This window comes from Stigmatopora argus, chromosome 15 (genome assembly GCF_051989625.1).
Source record: "Stigmatopora argus isolate UIUO_Sarg chromosome 15, RoL_Sarg_1.0, whole genome shotgun sequence".
Taxonomy (NCBI): Eukaryota; Metazoa; Chordata; class Actinopteri; order Syngnathiformes; family Syngnathidae; genus Stigmatopora; species Stigmatopora argus.
In genome coordinates, this window is record NC_135401.1 from 11,126,776 (window position 1) to 11,143,048 (window position 16,273).

Here is a 16,273-nt window from a genome sequence, read left to right on the forward strand (position 1 = left end):
TAAAAAAACACATAAATAAAAGCTATTCCTGTTAAATTTAAAACCGGATCAAATTGGGAGGAACTTGGGTTGACCCTGCATTCCAAAATTTGAAGAAGAAAAAAACCCAACTAAGAATCTCATTTAAAAACTGAAATTCCCAACAATAGCAGCTACTAAATTAATGTTAATAATGTAATCTTCTGAAGATGGCTGTTGCTGAGCTAAACTACTTAACGAATCCCAAATAATATTTGGGGAGTTTGTCTCACCTGGACTAGCAGTGTAATAGGGCCACTTTTGTCCACCTCCAAAATCTCTCCATTCTTAGTTCCCACAAGAATGTGGCCGTGGCCTAGTGATATGGCACGTATGGATGGGTTGTCCTCCAAAAGCAAGCCTACACATTCGAGGAAAATAAAACAAAAAAAGTCATCTTTGAAAAAGGAGAAATTTTGACTAGATATGTGCAATATATCGGATTGATCAAATTACCCTTAGAGCCTGGAGCTAGGACTGCCCTTTTGATTGCGTAAGTCTTGAGGCATCTTTCAAACGTGTCATCCCAGAGAGCAACGATACCATCCTTCCCTCCAGTAACAAATCCCTACAGAGACAGTGTAATGGCATATTTAAAGATCAATGAACATGTCACCAGAAGCCGAAAAATGGATTTCACACCACCGCCAGCGAGATTATGAATGGGCCATTTCTATGTTGAATTAATTCAGTATACAAAGCCCTTCATTACCTTTTCCAGAGCGTGCATACTGAAAACGGGACCATCGTGGGCTTTGACAGTTTTCATTAGGAACATGTCACTCCAGATGCAAATGTCACCGGTGCACGTGCCCGAGAAGACCATCTCTTCCGACCAGCCGTACACAGCACACATCATAGTTTCCGTCTTTCCCATGCTCCCCTTTCGCCCAATTAGTCCACCACCTGAGAGAGTGAGAGTATACACAAATAATGCCTTGCGTTGAAGTCTGACTGCAGCTTGTTACCGCGGATGCTTGTCATCACCGACAAGGCGGCGGCTCGTACCCGCTTTGTGCCAAAACTTCATGTGTTTCACACCGGCAGTGATGAGCTTGTCAGGCAAGTAGGGATTTATTTTCACTACAAAGATCTTGTCTTTGCTTCCACTGAAACAAAACCAACAATATGCATTATTAATGAAGCCAACTGGATGGGTTCCACTTTCTACATTAAACAAAATATGCTCTCCCTAAAGCCAACCTCCAAGCCTCCTTCAGGTTTTATGGAAATTAGTCCTTTAATTTTGTGTAATCCTGTTGACAGGACAGGCTAACGTGATACTAAAATTAGTAAGGGCATGCAGTAATGCCACAAACAGACTTTATGCTTCATTTAAATACCTTTCAAGTTATTTTTGCCCAAAGACATCTAAGTAGGATACAATCTGAAACCCATAAAAGTATAAGCTACGCCTTGTCTAACCTTGAAAAAAACTTTAACAAAATGAATAAACACTGCATTTCATTTTTATGATGTGTAATGGAGAAAAAAATAAATGAAAAATAAAGCCAGTATTTCCAAGAAGCTGTTGTACAATATTTTGAAATGTTTTGCAGTAACATTTCTAGCAGTAGTTATATACTTGTGTTCAATGAGGCAAGCATTATTGGAGTCAATAACAATCAGTGATTTTATATTAAAACTTTTCATTTAGAGCGGCCCAGTGGCCGAGTGGTTAGCGTGTCGTGGTTTTTCTCCGGGTACTCAGTTTGAACAGTTGAAATTTCATGGTTTGAGTGTGAATGGTTGTCCGTCTTCTTGTGTCCTCTGCCTGGTGCCCCTAGTTGGCTGGTATAGGCTCCAGCACTCCCCATGACCGTTGTGAAGATAAGCGGTACGGAAAATGAATAAATTAATGAACTTTTCATTTACCTTTAATTATCGCTTCCTTTTGGTCGTATGCAATGTTGTAATATGTTTGCAAATAAAATCTGACATATTATGCTTGCAAAAAGACAAGCGTTGGAGGTAATTCTCATTCATTATGGATACAGTTGGAGCCTTGGGGCATACTCTAGCTATTCAGACCTTGGCAGGCTTAAGTGTCGCATTGGAGCAGCCTCTTAATCTAAAAGGCAATTCCCTTTCTACCCCCCTCAAAACCATGAATCAGACTGTCATCCACGCGCCGAAAAAGCGCTCCGATTTAATCCTCATTTATTAATGTCCATATTTAAACAGAGACGCTTCAATAACCTTAAAATTTAAGACAAAGGACTGACTGACTCGCTGTTTCCAGAAATTAGCTCTGTGTAAACAATGACGGGCGTGCACTTACCACATGACTGAGAGCTTTTCCCCCTTCCTCCAGTCCCAAAGCACAATGGTGTGATTGTCATCCAGGCCCACCGAGGCCAGGCGCTTCCCATCCGCTGTGGAGGATAAATCAAACCTGTGCTATATTGGCAGGGATGGATCGAGCAAACGAGTTTGCTTTAAAATGTGGCTCCTGTCAGCAGACTAAAAGAAGGCTGGTGGAATTCACAAGGCGCAATTGATGGATTTTGTTATGTCTGCTTGGGGGCCAATTAAAGCAAGTGCTATGAGGGAGGATAGAGTAAGTATAAAGGCAAGATGTCTGGAAAGATGCTGAACTGTGTAGCTAATATTTTTACATTAATAAGGATGGTATCAGCATAAAGTGCCTTTGTTGTCATTTTCAGAATCAGTGAGTCATGATGGAAATTAAGATGAATAATTAAAGACTTAATTTATATTAGAAGTGACAAAACATTTTCGCTTTGAGTGGAATATAAAATCCTGAGAAGTAGTTCAATCATACTCTGTCGTCATAATAGTTCGTATTCCTATTAAATTATGTAAGGAACATAATGATCTTACATTTTGATTGCAAAACAAAACCCTTAACAATGACACATTTACCTTGCTAACATAGTTATGTCACTGCAGTTTGCTGAAGAAATTCTAACATTGGAAAGAAATATTAGCAATATTTTAGCTGTTTGGACATACATTGTTTGGCAACAGTAAATTTATGCCAAATCAATGGGTGACTCATCATTCATACCAAAAAGGTTGAGAACTATCATAATTAGTCAATGGAAAGACAATTGATATTGATCACAATCTTGAGGTAATATTGATTTATTACCTGAAAAATCCAAACTGCACACTCCATACTGGTGGAAACCCTTCAATACAGACATTGGTTTTAAGGTTTCTGTGTCCCATATGTGGATGGCGGAATCTCGGCCCACCTGATTAGACATAAATCATAATTTAATGATCGACTCCCACTGTTACTTCTGGATATCCAAACTTGGAGAACAGTCATTGCAATACTGATGTCGCTACTCAAAGTTCGAGCTACCTGGCCAGTTGCTACAAAGTCTTTGAGGGGGTGGATCGCCAGACAGAGAATATCATCATCATGACCCATGTAGAAACGTTGGGTGTTCTGTTGTCTGTTGTACACAATCCCAACGGCAGCTACATGGTAGACAATCTCACCCGTCTGGGTATAAAACAGATTACTTCTGCAATCGTACCCCCTGTAGCTGCAGGAATGGGCAGTGATAAAAAAAAGTTCAGGATTAAGAATCTGTATTTGACATTGAATTTGTTGCTAATTGATAATATAAAAGAGCAAGCTCACCCATGAATGAAGTGGAGTTTCAACCCACTGCCAGGTGCTCGTTCTCTCTTCTTCATTGCGATTGCTCGATCTTTTTCTTTGCACTGCTCTTTGAGCTGAGGTAGGTCTTCTTTATAAACCTGGATTATGCAGAAGCATGAGCGTATGTGCTTTGTGAAAATCAACAGATGTTCAAAATGGAAGATTTTGATGACTAATGCAAACCTGTCTTCTATACGTAAGCTGTGTCTCCTGTTCAATTTCAGAGTCCATCTCAGGCACGTCTGATTGATCGGAGTCTGACTCTTCGCTGTTAGAGTCCACCAAGGTCTCTATACATATAAATGTGTTTTGAGTTATGCTGTAAATATGATGCTGTTTTATGACAGCAAAACCAAATACAGTGGTACCTCTACATACAAAATTAATTCATTCCAGAAGTGATTTCTTAACTAGGATAGTTTGTAAATAGAGACATATTTTACATTAAATTGGCATAATTCATTCTATGATCTGTTAGCTTGGTTTTGTATATAAGGTTTGCCATTAAGGCCTTTTGAAATCGGAATATTTCGTATGTGGAAGCATTTGTAAGTAGAGGTTCCACTGTATTTCAAAATGCTGAAGCTGCACATTGATGACAAGCCAAGAAAAGGCTATAAGCTTGAGTAGGCGCTAAGGAAGATTGCTCTCATAGTCCATTAGCAAAATGAAAAGGAAAAGCAGTTAGGCTGTATTTTATTTGAGAGCCCAGCTGTACGTTGTCCAGGGCAAAATAATAAGTTGGCAGTGAGTATGCAATTGTACTTTCCAACCTTCATTCACTGTGAATGGATGGGTTTAAATATTATTGAATGGGAACAAAATAAGTCTGTTGGTTTAGGACATCAAAGCCATAAGATTGGTTGGAGGAGTACCGTTGAAAAGAGGTGGGTGCGACATTTTAACATGCCATAGAAAACATGATCTGCATAAACAAGGTGATATAAACAAGACTCTGTTTTGAACCAATCAAGGTACTTTCCTTTCCCTCACCTTGGGGTGCAATATGCAGCGCTTCTTTAGACTTTCTCTCTGGAACAAACTTCCACTGGAACACTGAGTGATCCGCTCCACCAATGGTTATAACCCACTGGTAGTCATGTGACCATCTTACATTAGTGATGTGGGCAGAGTGACCTAAATATTTTTTACATTTTGCACCTAAAATCAAGAAAAATATAATATTAATTCAACATCACTGTAAAAAATAGATTTTTTTATTCACCTTTTTTTATACATGGATATCGCAGAAGTTTAACTAATCCATAGTCATCAGCTGTCACCAAGACTTGATTATTGAAGTTAGCATCCACAGAGTTAATATCATTGATAGCAGAGTATTTGGGCCATATTCCATTAACTTCAGGGCCCAACACACATGTCCATGATGCCCACTGCACCAGCTTAAGTTCTTCCCTGTTGGTCACTTCTTTAGCACCTAAATAGAAGACACATTTTACATATTAACTTGCTTTTTTTTTAAATGGATACACAGATTCACAGCACTTATATGCTGCTTGAAAAACATAAAGACATAACATACTTGGCATCTTATAGAAGAGTCTCCTGCCACTCCCATCATTCGTCTGCAGGAACTTGCTGTCTGTGGACCAGTCCATGTGCGTGATGAAGCTGTTGGAGCCAATGCACTCGCCTACTTTCTTGTACCTCTGCACAACACCATAAATGTCCACCGAGTTGTCATTGGAGCCGACAGCCAAATGGGCGCCATCTGGGGAATACTTCAGCTCATGGATAGCCTCCTTCCTGTCCTTGATGTGTACCACTTCTGTCATATCTCTGTTAAAAGGACAAAAGAAGGATCTTCAATAAAACCCAAACGCTAGGGCATAAATACTTAGTCTTTTATCTGAGTGTCCACTTGCCTGACTCTGAGAACAGTGAATGAGCCATCCTTCATTCCCAAAGCCAAATGAATACCATCAGTGCTAACAGCAGCACAGCGGATCGGCTCTTCCATGTTACAACGAGCTATCAGTGCATGATCGATAAGGCTCCATATCCTTAATGAGAGGCCAAAAAAAGACAAAAGTTAAGAAAAATTAACACTTCATTTGTAATAATAATAATTATGCACTGGCACAGAGGACCTAATTTACCAAGATTCCCCTTCATTTATAGAGATCACGGAAGGTTTTAGTGGACATGCAGCACATGATCTACTAGAATCCAAAATAACGGGTGCTAAATTGTCTAATGCACGTGTGTCAAAGTGGCGGCCCGGGGGCCAAATCTGGCCCGCCGCATCATTTTGTGTGGCCCGGGAAAGTAAATCATGAGTGCCGACTTTCTGTTTTAGGATCAAATTAAAATGAAGAGTTTAGATGTATATTAAAGTTCCTTATTTTCCCCCTTTTAAAATCAATAATTGTAATTTTTTTATATTTGTTTCTGTTTTTAGTTCAAAAATCATTTTGTAAAATCTAAAAATATATTTTAAAAAAGCTAAAATAAACATTGTTTTAGATCTATAAACTGAATATTCAGGGCTTTTAATCCAGTTCTTTTAATCCATTTATTTAAAAAAATCTAAATATTATATCTAAAATGGTCCGGCCCACATGAAATCAAGTTGACGTTAAAGCGGCCCGCGAACCAACCCGAGTCTGACACCCCTGGTCTCATGTATTCTCATAGGCTCTTGAAAAAAAGTGATAGAAATGTATTAAATATTGTGATAACTTCACCCGACTCTCACCTGACTGAACGGTCATCACTGCCTGTCATAGCAAGGGGCTTGGTGGGGTGCACGGCCAGCGCCCATAGCTCGCCCTCACAGTGACCCTGCATGATAAGGAAAGGCTTGTTGCGGTCGTGCACCACCACCTCGAAAATCTCACTATCTTGCGTCCCCACCAGGATGTGGTCTCCCCGCCAGCAAACACTACGGACAGACAGTCCTATTCACACACACATGAGAAAACATAAATATAACACAGCTCAAGCAGGTTTAAATTTGCATTAAGGGACAAAGCGTGGAGGATGAAGAAAGGATGTGTAAATAGCCACCACGTGGTTCATTAACAAAGCAGTAGTTTACCATTCAGTACCTACATGACAGTATGTTGCCAAAATAATATGCAACTGATGTGAATGAAGAAAGCGTATATTGTATTTTTTCTATGACGAGGAAATCTAAAATTAAGTTGTTCAACTGTTTCTCTGAACACAAAAGAACAATATGAGGGCAACTACAAACAAACTGGCACGGCTATTAAATCCACCCTTTAAACGCATTACCCACCTCTGCTATTTTCGCTTCTAGCTACTGTTAGATCCAAGATACAGAAAGATAAGGAAAATGGAAGAAAAAAAGAAGGAAATGTTAGAAGGGAGAACAAAAAAGGATGGCTTAAGCAGCATGGTGTATCCATAGTATATATGTCACTTGGTGAGTTAAGCCCTAATTTGCCCAGCAACCTTTACTGAGCGACGACATTTGACATCACCTTTATATCCTTGGTCCGTTTCCCTGAGATCAATGACAGTAATTGGTTTGAAGTTGAGATCCCACAGACGGACACAACCATCTCGTCCCCCGGTGGCAAAACCTTCTTCGCAAGCGTTCATGCTGAAAATCCCTGACTGGAGGAAATGACAGGCTCTTAGCGTGTGATAAACGAGCTATGGCAGAAACAAAGGCAAGGCAGTTTAACAAGACCCTCACAGTTTCACACACCTGCTTACTATAGTTGCTTGATATAGTACCTTTGCCCATGCTTCTTGAATATTTTTTTGGGAGGCATGTTCCCAAATCCCCAGTAAAACATTTGGTGGAACAAAAAGCAGATATCAGCATGTACTGTAGTTATTATCCCATCCCCCATTCCCTAACAAAGCTGTTGATCCCACAGATATAATTTAATCCTATGTAGCAAAAGACTGATCCTTTTCTATTGAGGAGAATCAAGCAAGCATGTGCACGGTACCGATGCTGGAAACCAGTGGCGGGGGAGACAGAGCCTGAAGTAGAGTGGCCATTCCGACAACACCCAAATGGAGGACACTTTGTGGCATTTAGTGAGAAAAGGAAAATTGCAACACCCAACTCAAGTGTGCTACTCGCTCCGAAACTGGAGCTTAAAAGTTAAGTTGATAGCAAATCAAAGATTGAGGAAAACTAGCATTTCCCCCCATTTTTTTCCAACACTGCCTACCTGTAGCTGCTTTCAATGCAGTGAGCACTCGCGAACACACTGGAGTGTGTTGTGTTCATGTGCAATTCCAAAAGGGAGGACAATAAGTGTCAGATGAAGCATTTAAATGAAGGACTGTCTGTCATTAATCAGGCCACACTATCCTGTCTGCTGATCAGAAGCATTGACCTAAATGTCCACATTAAAATTCTAATATTTGTTCCATGAACTCACATCTTGCATCATTTACTCGTAAACGATCTGCACTTGTTAAATAATGAAGTATCCTTTACAATTATTTTATTTACAATTGTCCATAAGGCATTTCTTATTTACATTGTTAAAACTTACCCCATGAGCCCCTTGCACAGTCCTCATTAGGTTGATCCCTTTCCACATGTAAATATCACCGTTCAAGGCACCGGAATACGTGACCTCATCCTTGGCGCAAGCCAGGCAGAGGATAGTCTGAAGATCCCCCGTCTTGCCGAAAACTCCACGTTTGGGTGTGAGGGCATTACCGCATAAGCTCCAGAACTGCACACACAGACAGGAAAGTGAAAGAGCACGATGGTGGCTAATAATCCTCACGTAATCCTGTTGTGACACAGTGAGTGGACAATTACAGTGTTTGGATACAACAGTCATCGGAAAATCAGTGCTTTGTAGTACAAGTCAACAGCACACATTTCGGCCATCTTAAAATACACTCAAGTCAAATATATTCACCCTATCCCCACCACCACACACGCAAACACAGATGAGCCAGTGCTGTATCTCCCTGATGAACATGCAGAGACACAGTTGCTCACACATACACCAGAATGCTCATTATTTATAAGCAAGGTCATTGCGATGCATGGGCACAGTCTCGTCTGAGAGCTAAATCTATCGAAGGGAGGTACGAGAGAAGGGGAGATGCTCTGTCTGCATAGAGATGAGATTGCAATGAGCTTCTCAAATGCTGACTGTCAGCAGGTGAGAACAGAAACACACTCATCACTGGCTGGTGTAGAAAATCATAACATTGGTAATATGTTATTTTATAAATATTTTTAGCAATTCTAAAAATGATGACAAACCGAATTGACAAAATAAATCCTGCCATACCAGAGATTACAATTAAAAACGGATTTGAGGAATGGACCATCTAGCCAAGAAAGCTCAAAGAAATCAATATGGAAGGAATTGTCACCTCACTCTTTGCAACTAACACAGCTTCTATTTTGGAATGGCTACAACATATTTGAGCATGCCTAAGAGAATTGTTGTTCAATCAAAGAAGCTTTCATGGAGCCGGCTATCTCAAAAGGGTTCTAATCCAAATTTAGCGCACGGGGCACTATATTTTTGGAATTGTGCGGAGACTTCAACAGATAATTTCTATTAATTTAGTACCATAGTTTATTTTAATTGAGGAAATCTCAGCAGATTTTCCCATTGCCTGATTGATTATTCATTTTCTGAACTGCTCATCTTCCCAAGGGTCACGAGGGTGCTGGATCCTATCCCAGCCAACTATGGGGCACCAGACATGGAAAACCCTGACATGGTGGCCAGCCAATCATAGGACACAGGGAGATGGAGAACCATTCATGTACACACTCACACCTAGGGGCAATTTAGACTGTTCAGTCAGCCTACCATGCATGTTTTTGGGATGTGGGACAAAACCAGAGTACCCAGAGTAAATCCACAGAAGCCCATGGAGAACATTCAAACCGCACACATGAAGGTCCGTATCTGGGAATGAACTCACAATCTCAGAACTGTGAGGCTAACGTGCTAGCCACTCGGCCATCAGGGCGTGCCTGATTGATTAATTCATCAAAGTTAATTTCCCAAAACCTCAACAGGCCAGGAGCTACTTGAATGCTTAAGAGCACGGGGAATCTGGGAGAGACTGTCAATAGGTCTATAGTGAGATGTTTAAGGTGGTTGTTTTTTAAATAGGTGGGATGGGTTGTACTTCTGCATGCTCCAGAGGCTGGAGGGGTGATGCAGCATGAGTGCACAACCATCGCTGCCCAACACTGATAACAGCAAGACTTGGGCACCAGCTAATCCCTTCCCCTTTCGAATTGCTTAGACGGAGACGAGAAGCCAGCGGGGGTTATGATGAGTCCAGCGGCATGAGCAGAAAACTCAGAGAGGGAATCTGCTAAAGTAGAAAGCAGCAGGAAAAAAAATTGTTGTGCTGAAGCATCCAGATTTGTTTCCAAAAGAATCGAAGGGATAAAAAAGTTCCACAAATTCCATGTTCTCAGCTTCGCGGACATAGTTTTGGGATGGGCCCTTTGCCATTCCAACATGACTGAGCACCAATGGAAAATACAGTAGGTAGGTCAATGTATTTCTTTTTTTAAGTTTTACACAATTTCCCAACTTCATTTTTCTGCGACCAGTTGAAATTGTACCTCCAAACGTGTGACTGTTAATTAAGTCAAAGCATAAAAGTGCATGGCTGGATTGAAATGGGTGAGAATACACTTCATCAGAGTTACAGTTGTATAAAATGCACTTCTCAATTCTAAAGTCCCAACCAGAATCCAAGCATTTTTCTATTCGTGTAATTTAAATGGCTTACCCAATGCAACAACGTGATATTTGTATGACTTCACCTACTGCATATATTATCCTGCTTTCAAGTTACACAACTCAGCAGTGTAACATATCACTCAAGGCTCTTGTATCCTTCATGATGGCTTCAGTTCCACTTCATTAGTTAATCCCCTGCAATCGAATGTGATTCAATACCGTCGGCAAGGTATTGATTTGACAATAAGGCAGCTATAGCAGTTGTAGATTCTTCCGGTGTGGCTAATTACGACAAATCAGATATAAATCAATGCCAATACAAACTGTTTTTTGTTTGTTTTGTTCATTAGGCTATCAAAATACAAACTCCAAAGATTGAATGGCTTTGACCTAACTAATGAATAAATAGGCTTTTAGCTGTACGTGTGTGCATGTTAGAACGTGCACGTAAAAGCGAATACGTCATCCACGGACCTGCTAGTTGTCACAGAGGTTGTTTCCCTCAGCCCACGAGTGAGTGGATTACTGCCACTAAATCTCCTGGATGCTCTGAGTGCTATAATCACTGAGCAAACGCAGGGCCGGGGAGCAGATGTCACATGGTCTGCAGGGTAAAGGCTGGGGAATTATGTGGGACAATTGCTGGATTTCCCTGCCATCGGGAAACTAGTGTAGAGGGAGGGAGAGAAGCAAGCAGCCATTGTGGATAAAAGGGGGTTTGCCGGCGGAGGTTTCTGTGCCACGGCAGTTGTGGACAGAGTACAGGGCCGACAAAACAGATGAGACATTAGGGAAGTAATACAGGCAGTGGGCCAGACGCGAGCTATTTTGTTTTCAAAGTGGAAAGCTGTGGAAACTTTTAATTGCCTTTCTGCCATTTCAATTCCCAAAGGAAGTTTGCACTGACAGTGTAGATGAATTCGCAAACGTGGATGTGAAAGAAACGCAATAGAAATGAGAGCAAAAAAAACGGATGCGAGAGGAAGTACATCTTGTACTGTGGAAAGCAGTGAACATCTTTCTGAGCATGATTCATGGCTTATCATGCAAAGACAACATTCCTTCCAGTGAACATCATAATTAATTGGGTGTTTTAATCGTACAGTATGGTAATGGGTGATAACAGCGATCTAAATCTTAAATCTAAATGATTTTTTTAGAGAGTAGCTAGTTGAATTTGTTTTGGTTACGTGGTAGATTAATTGCGCACTTCAAATTGCTACTCTTCTGCTATTCATAGAAGCAAGAGAATGACATTTGGTGGGTATATCTCTGGATGCACAAGTATTGATCTCATAGGGGATTTTTTTTCTTTTTTGTATCAGGGCTGATTAATTAATCACATAATTTGTTCCAGGTTTGCCAGTAGAAGGCATGGGCTCTTGTTGGGCTGGCTTATTATGTCTCTGGGCTGATGAATCATTTAGGGAGCCGTGCGGTCGGAGTTCATTTGAGCTTGTTTACCTTAACAAATAAAATGAACATTTAAAAACTAAAGATTATGTTTACTTGAATTATCGATGTCTGATATGTTTTGTTGAATGATTTTTAAAGATTAACATGGGGAAAGGATCCATACAAATAAGCATGTGAGAAAGGGACAAATAACTAGTGTAGTTGCAAAAGATGATTTACTAATCTTGTGTCTAATGTAAAAAATGTAAAAATTACCTTGATATGTTTGACTCCACAGCTCACCAGCTTACTCGGCTGGTACAAATCCCACGATATGTCAAATATCTGCAGGGTGAAAGTGGTATATCAGAGATGGAGTCTCAATATGACACTCATATTGAGAGCTGAATTTTGAAGCATTTATTTCACAGTTATGCTCGTGTTTGTCAGATTTACGGTATATAAATGAAAGGAGAGTGGACAGTGGTACTGTGTGTGGGTTGCATTAGAAAACAACAGCTGCCTATATCATCATCATCATTTCAAATATCCTCTTTGAGTACATGTGTGGTGCCTTAAAATGATTTACAAACCTCACAATTACGCATGGCCATGTTTGCTTACTTCATTGGCCGGGCTCTTAATTTTGCAAATAAGCTACTGATGACACCAGGAATAGAGGAATGTATTTACCCTGTCTGTATGGCCTGGGGCGGCTGCCAGAACTTTGCCTCTTCTCCAGTCCCAAACGCAGATAGTATTTTTAGAGTCCAAACCCACCGACACCAAGCACTGTAGACATAGATAGACATTGTTTAAAATAAAACATTTCAGTTTGTTGTCCAAATGACAAACAAACACTTCTATCTTCACTGTGCAGGCCATAATGAAAATGCTGTTAATAATTTCAGCAACACAGAGCAGAACAGTTGTCCAGCCCCTGGCACCTCCAGTGAGTTCATTGGAGTGTTTTTTTTGCTGGAGGAACCTCCTATAGCTAACTGAGTGAGTAGGCAGGAGCAGCCGAGCAGAAGTGAACATAGCCTCTGTTATGGAAATGCAGTTCCACACTGCTGCCTGCTTTGCATAACAGGGGAGGTCCTCCTTGATCCACTGATGATAAATCAGCTGTCGGATGGCTCCCTCTTAACTAATTTCAAGACATGCCATTTAAGACCTAACAGCTCAAGGATATTTAAGCAAATATGTACACAGAAGTAGGCTGAAAAATGAATACCCATTTAAAAATTGATGCCCTATTATTTTGCTTTGCTCCAGGGAAAATGCGAATTTGGGTCCAAAAAGAATACCATAAGCATTTCATGTTTCCTCTAGTTAGCGCCACGCTGAGAGCGTCTGTGTACAGTTTTTAATTGCTTTTATATTTGGACTGGCTAATCGCATCAGGGATCCCTTGGGATCATCTTGACTTCTTTTGAATAAAAGCGGTGAATAAAACTACCTCACAAGGAAGCAACGCAAATTCCTCCTATTTTAAATACTGTCACTTTCCATATAAGTCTGCAGCTAGTTAGCCATGCAGGAAAATATCGTGCGGTTGCATCTCCAAGCAAAGTGCAGGAGATTTAACTTCACTACAAACACTCGCGCGGGAGACATGCAAAGATGAATTTCAAGAAATGGTTATGACATGCCTGTACGTTGCTCTTTGCAAGCCAATAGTTTTGAAACATCAATTACCACACATAACTGAATGTCAAACTTTTTCTTGGAAAGAGAATTTAGTTTATTAAAAGCTTTTATGTATGTGTTAATGTGTGTATCTTGACTACAGACTATTTGGAACTGCAAACCAAGCTGTGTATGCTTAATAAAGTGACAGCATCAGTCATTGTCTCATAATTTTAACATCCCTGAGTGTTCTTTTCCCGACAAAACTGCTGTAGTAATCATTGTCCTTTAAAATGAGCTCATATTTGCCTCTGCAGTTTCAACAAAGCTAATCTGTGCTCAGCCTTTTTGTCACTCTCAAATCATGCTCAAGTGGAAATACAATAGCACAGACCTCAGCCAAGGCAAAAAATATTTGAGTCATGTACAAACCGATTAGGTACAAATGACCATGTTTTACGGTATTACCCTTTTTCTATTGAATTCACTCAATTTTGAACATGTATCAGATCTGAATGACATTGGCATGAAGGTTGGATGAAGTAGTTTTTAGGTTGTGGTTTCAAAGCATTTTTCATTCAAAGAAGGAAAGATATTGAGGGCTTCAAAACCCTTTTTTGAGAATTTTGAAAAGATACATGTTTTTTTGTAAAGTAATACAGGATAATAGACTCTTGGATGCAGTCCAAGTCCAATACTTTAAATCTATAACATACAGATTCTTAACTGTACAACCTGTCCTTCAAGGTCAAACGCCAGGCAGGCAACGCCATGGGTGTGCACGTCTTTGAGGATGGATACTGTCTGCACAGTGTAGGAGTCCCACACACAGATGTACGGCTCCTTGCCCACCTGGCCAGTGGCTACCAGCACGCGTTCGGGATGCAGTGCTAAACTGTAAAAGGAACAGGAGAAGAGAAAATAACACATTCTATTAGCATGGTCATTTTGCAAGCATGTCGTGTGTCTGTGTGTGTGTTCATCCAGTGGAAACCACTGGGATGAGATGAACACATTAAACCAACGTTGGGACTGAATGGCAAAGGCGAGAGGCAGATTGACAAGGCGGCATGGATGACTTAACACGGACACACATAGCCTAGTTTAAAGTGTGCCTGCAGGATGTCGGAGAAGCAGTCAGTTTGTGACTTACGAATCAAATTGGCTCATTTGGTTTGAAACCCAATTGTGCAAAACTCTGAGGCTACTTTATACTATTAGGATATCCTAATCACTGCTGATACCAGTACCAGTGTCTACATGCGTGCACCATGCTGAGCCCCTGCAGACCATCAGAAACAACACAAATGCCTCCGAGGGCAAGTAAGCTAGGGAGAAAAAGGAACAAAATACAAGTTATATAAACTTAATTTAAAGAGCAGAACAACAATAATGCCACCTGATGGTGCAGTAGTACATTCACCTGACCTCGGTGAGGGCCACCTGGGATAGATTCCCGCTCAATGGCGGTGTAATTGTGAGTGAAAATTAGAGATTGATCCATAATCGATATTTGGAGCCGATATTCATTTGCAGTAAAAGTGTAAAAAATTAAACCATTGAACTTTATTAAATCACACAAAAGTGGTGATTTACTAAGGAAATGACCAAGTCAAAACGATAAATTCTACCCATATATAGTATATTAAGAAATAAATGTATGTTGCATAACCACCACTATACAATCTTGCTACTCTTACATTCCTCAGATTTGCATTAGTGACTGTTTTGTGGGCTCATTCGGCACTGAATTATAAGGGAGGGTAACAAAGGGAGACAAATTGGAGCCAAGTATCAGCAACAACATCAACGCCTCGACTTAATGAGCAGCTATGACAGGACGTTTATGTTACACAAGGTTGTCTACACCATGTATAAGATCCTAATGAGCCTGATGATTGATAAGAGTCAGATATATCACCCAGTTCTAAATTGATTTCTTCACAATTGAGCGGTCGGATTAAAAAAAAAGGCTAATACAGATAAACGTCAAATTTCCATATATCGGCACTGATAATCGGTCAAGCTATAAATTGTTTTGTATCCTTGTATGTTCCCGACAACTGACTGGCAACCAGTTTAGGTGTAGTCCGCCCCAAGTAAACTGGGATAGGCTCCAGTTTGAAAATTAAAAAAAAGATTTAAAAAAAGGAAAACAACAACAATAGCTGTAACAAAATTGATTATTGTACCTAATTAACAAGACAAATAACACAAAAAATAGAGTAAATATACAATAGACAAATAAATCATGTATTTCTGTCTGCGTTTTAATAGAATGAGGAGCATCCCACTGTGTCTGCAGCATTTTCAGAAATCTTGCATGAGCTTAAGACATTTTCACAGTGCAAACATCCTGAACAATGGCTTTCAAATTCACCTACCCATTTTTATCCAGGGGCTTTCCTCATGGAACCAACCAGGCATATGTTTGTAACACTCTTACATAATCCCCCACTCTCTACCGCCAACTTGAAGCACTCCTGGTCTACAGCTGAGCAACAGAATGCTGTATAAAGCTCGCTCACCACCCCCTTCTGCCCCACCCATTCTTTTAGCAGCCGCCGGTCACGTTCCAGTTTCACTGGGCAGCAATTGAGCCTTTTGCTTTCTTCCTCCTGGCCTACATTTTCCACATTGGTAGGGTACTCCCTTCATTATAATCAGAGTGAGTGTTTAGCCAAGTGCCTGCCAGTATGTAGTAAGAATAAGCACATATTATTCAGGAGTAGGTCTGACAGGATGCCCAGGCAGTGCAGTGTCAATCTAGTCAAGAAAATCATGCACATACTACCCACTCAATTTACCCCAACTGTTTGGAGTATTTACTACTTTTAATTCAACTGTCTTTATTCTAAAACACAACTATATTTTCAATTTGGATTAATAGATC

At 40.3% G+C, this 16,273-nt stretch overlaps 1 protein-coding gene across 4 annotated transcripts in view; it reads right to left on the reverse strand.

Moving 5' to 3' along the window:
• The window catches only part of eml5 (EMAP like 5), a 32,208-nt gene that overhangs the window by 11,293 nt on the left and 4,642 nt on the right, over positions 1-16,273 (reverse strand). For 2 of the 4 annotated variants that reach the window (XM_077620816.1, XM_077620819.1), the window contains exons 2-21: positions 14,116-14,275; positions 12,442-12,540; positions 12,025-12,093; positions 8,167-8,352; positions 7,129-7,264; positions 6,924-6,947; positions 6,378-6,579; positions 5,545-5,682; positions 5,202-5,458; positions 4,884-5,096; positions 4,652-4,819; positions 3,842-3,948; positions 3,638-3,756; positions 3,353-3,539; positions 3,134-3,239; positions 2,300-2,393; positions 1,027-1,127; positions 731-924; positions 475-586; positions 252-379 (exon numbers count right to left, since the gene is read on the reverse strand). In XM_077620816.1, the coding sequence (XP_077476942.1) occupies positions 252-379; positions 475-586; positions 731-924; positions 1,027-1,127; positions 2,300-2,393; positions 3,134-3,239; positions 3,353-3,539; positions 3,638-3,756; positions 3,842-3,948; positions 4,652-4,819; positions 4,884-5,096; positions 5,202-5,458; positions 5,545-5,682; positions 6,378-6,579; positions 6,924-6,947; positions 7,129-7,264; positions 8,167-8,352; positions 12,025-12,093; positions 12,442-12,540; positions 14,116-14,275 (2,800 nt within the window). The remainder of the gene's footprint in view (positions 1-251; positions 380-474; positions 587-730; positions 925-1,026; positions 1,128-2,299; positions 2,394-3,133; positions 3,240-3,352; positions 3,540-3,637; positions 3,757-3,841; positions 3,949-4,651; positions 4,820-4,883; positions 5,097-5,201; positions 5,459-5,544; positions 5,683-6,377; positions 6,580-6,923; positions 6,948-7,128; positions 7,265-8,166; positions 8,353-12,024; positions 12,094-12,441; positions 12,541-14,115; positions 14,276-16,273) is intronic. The other 2 variants (XM_077620818.1, XM_077620817.1) reach the window with 1 other exon arrangement.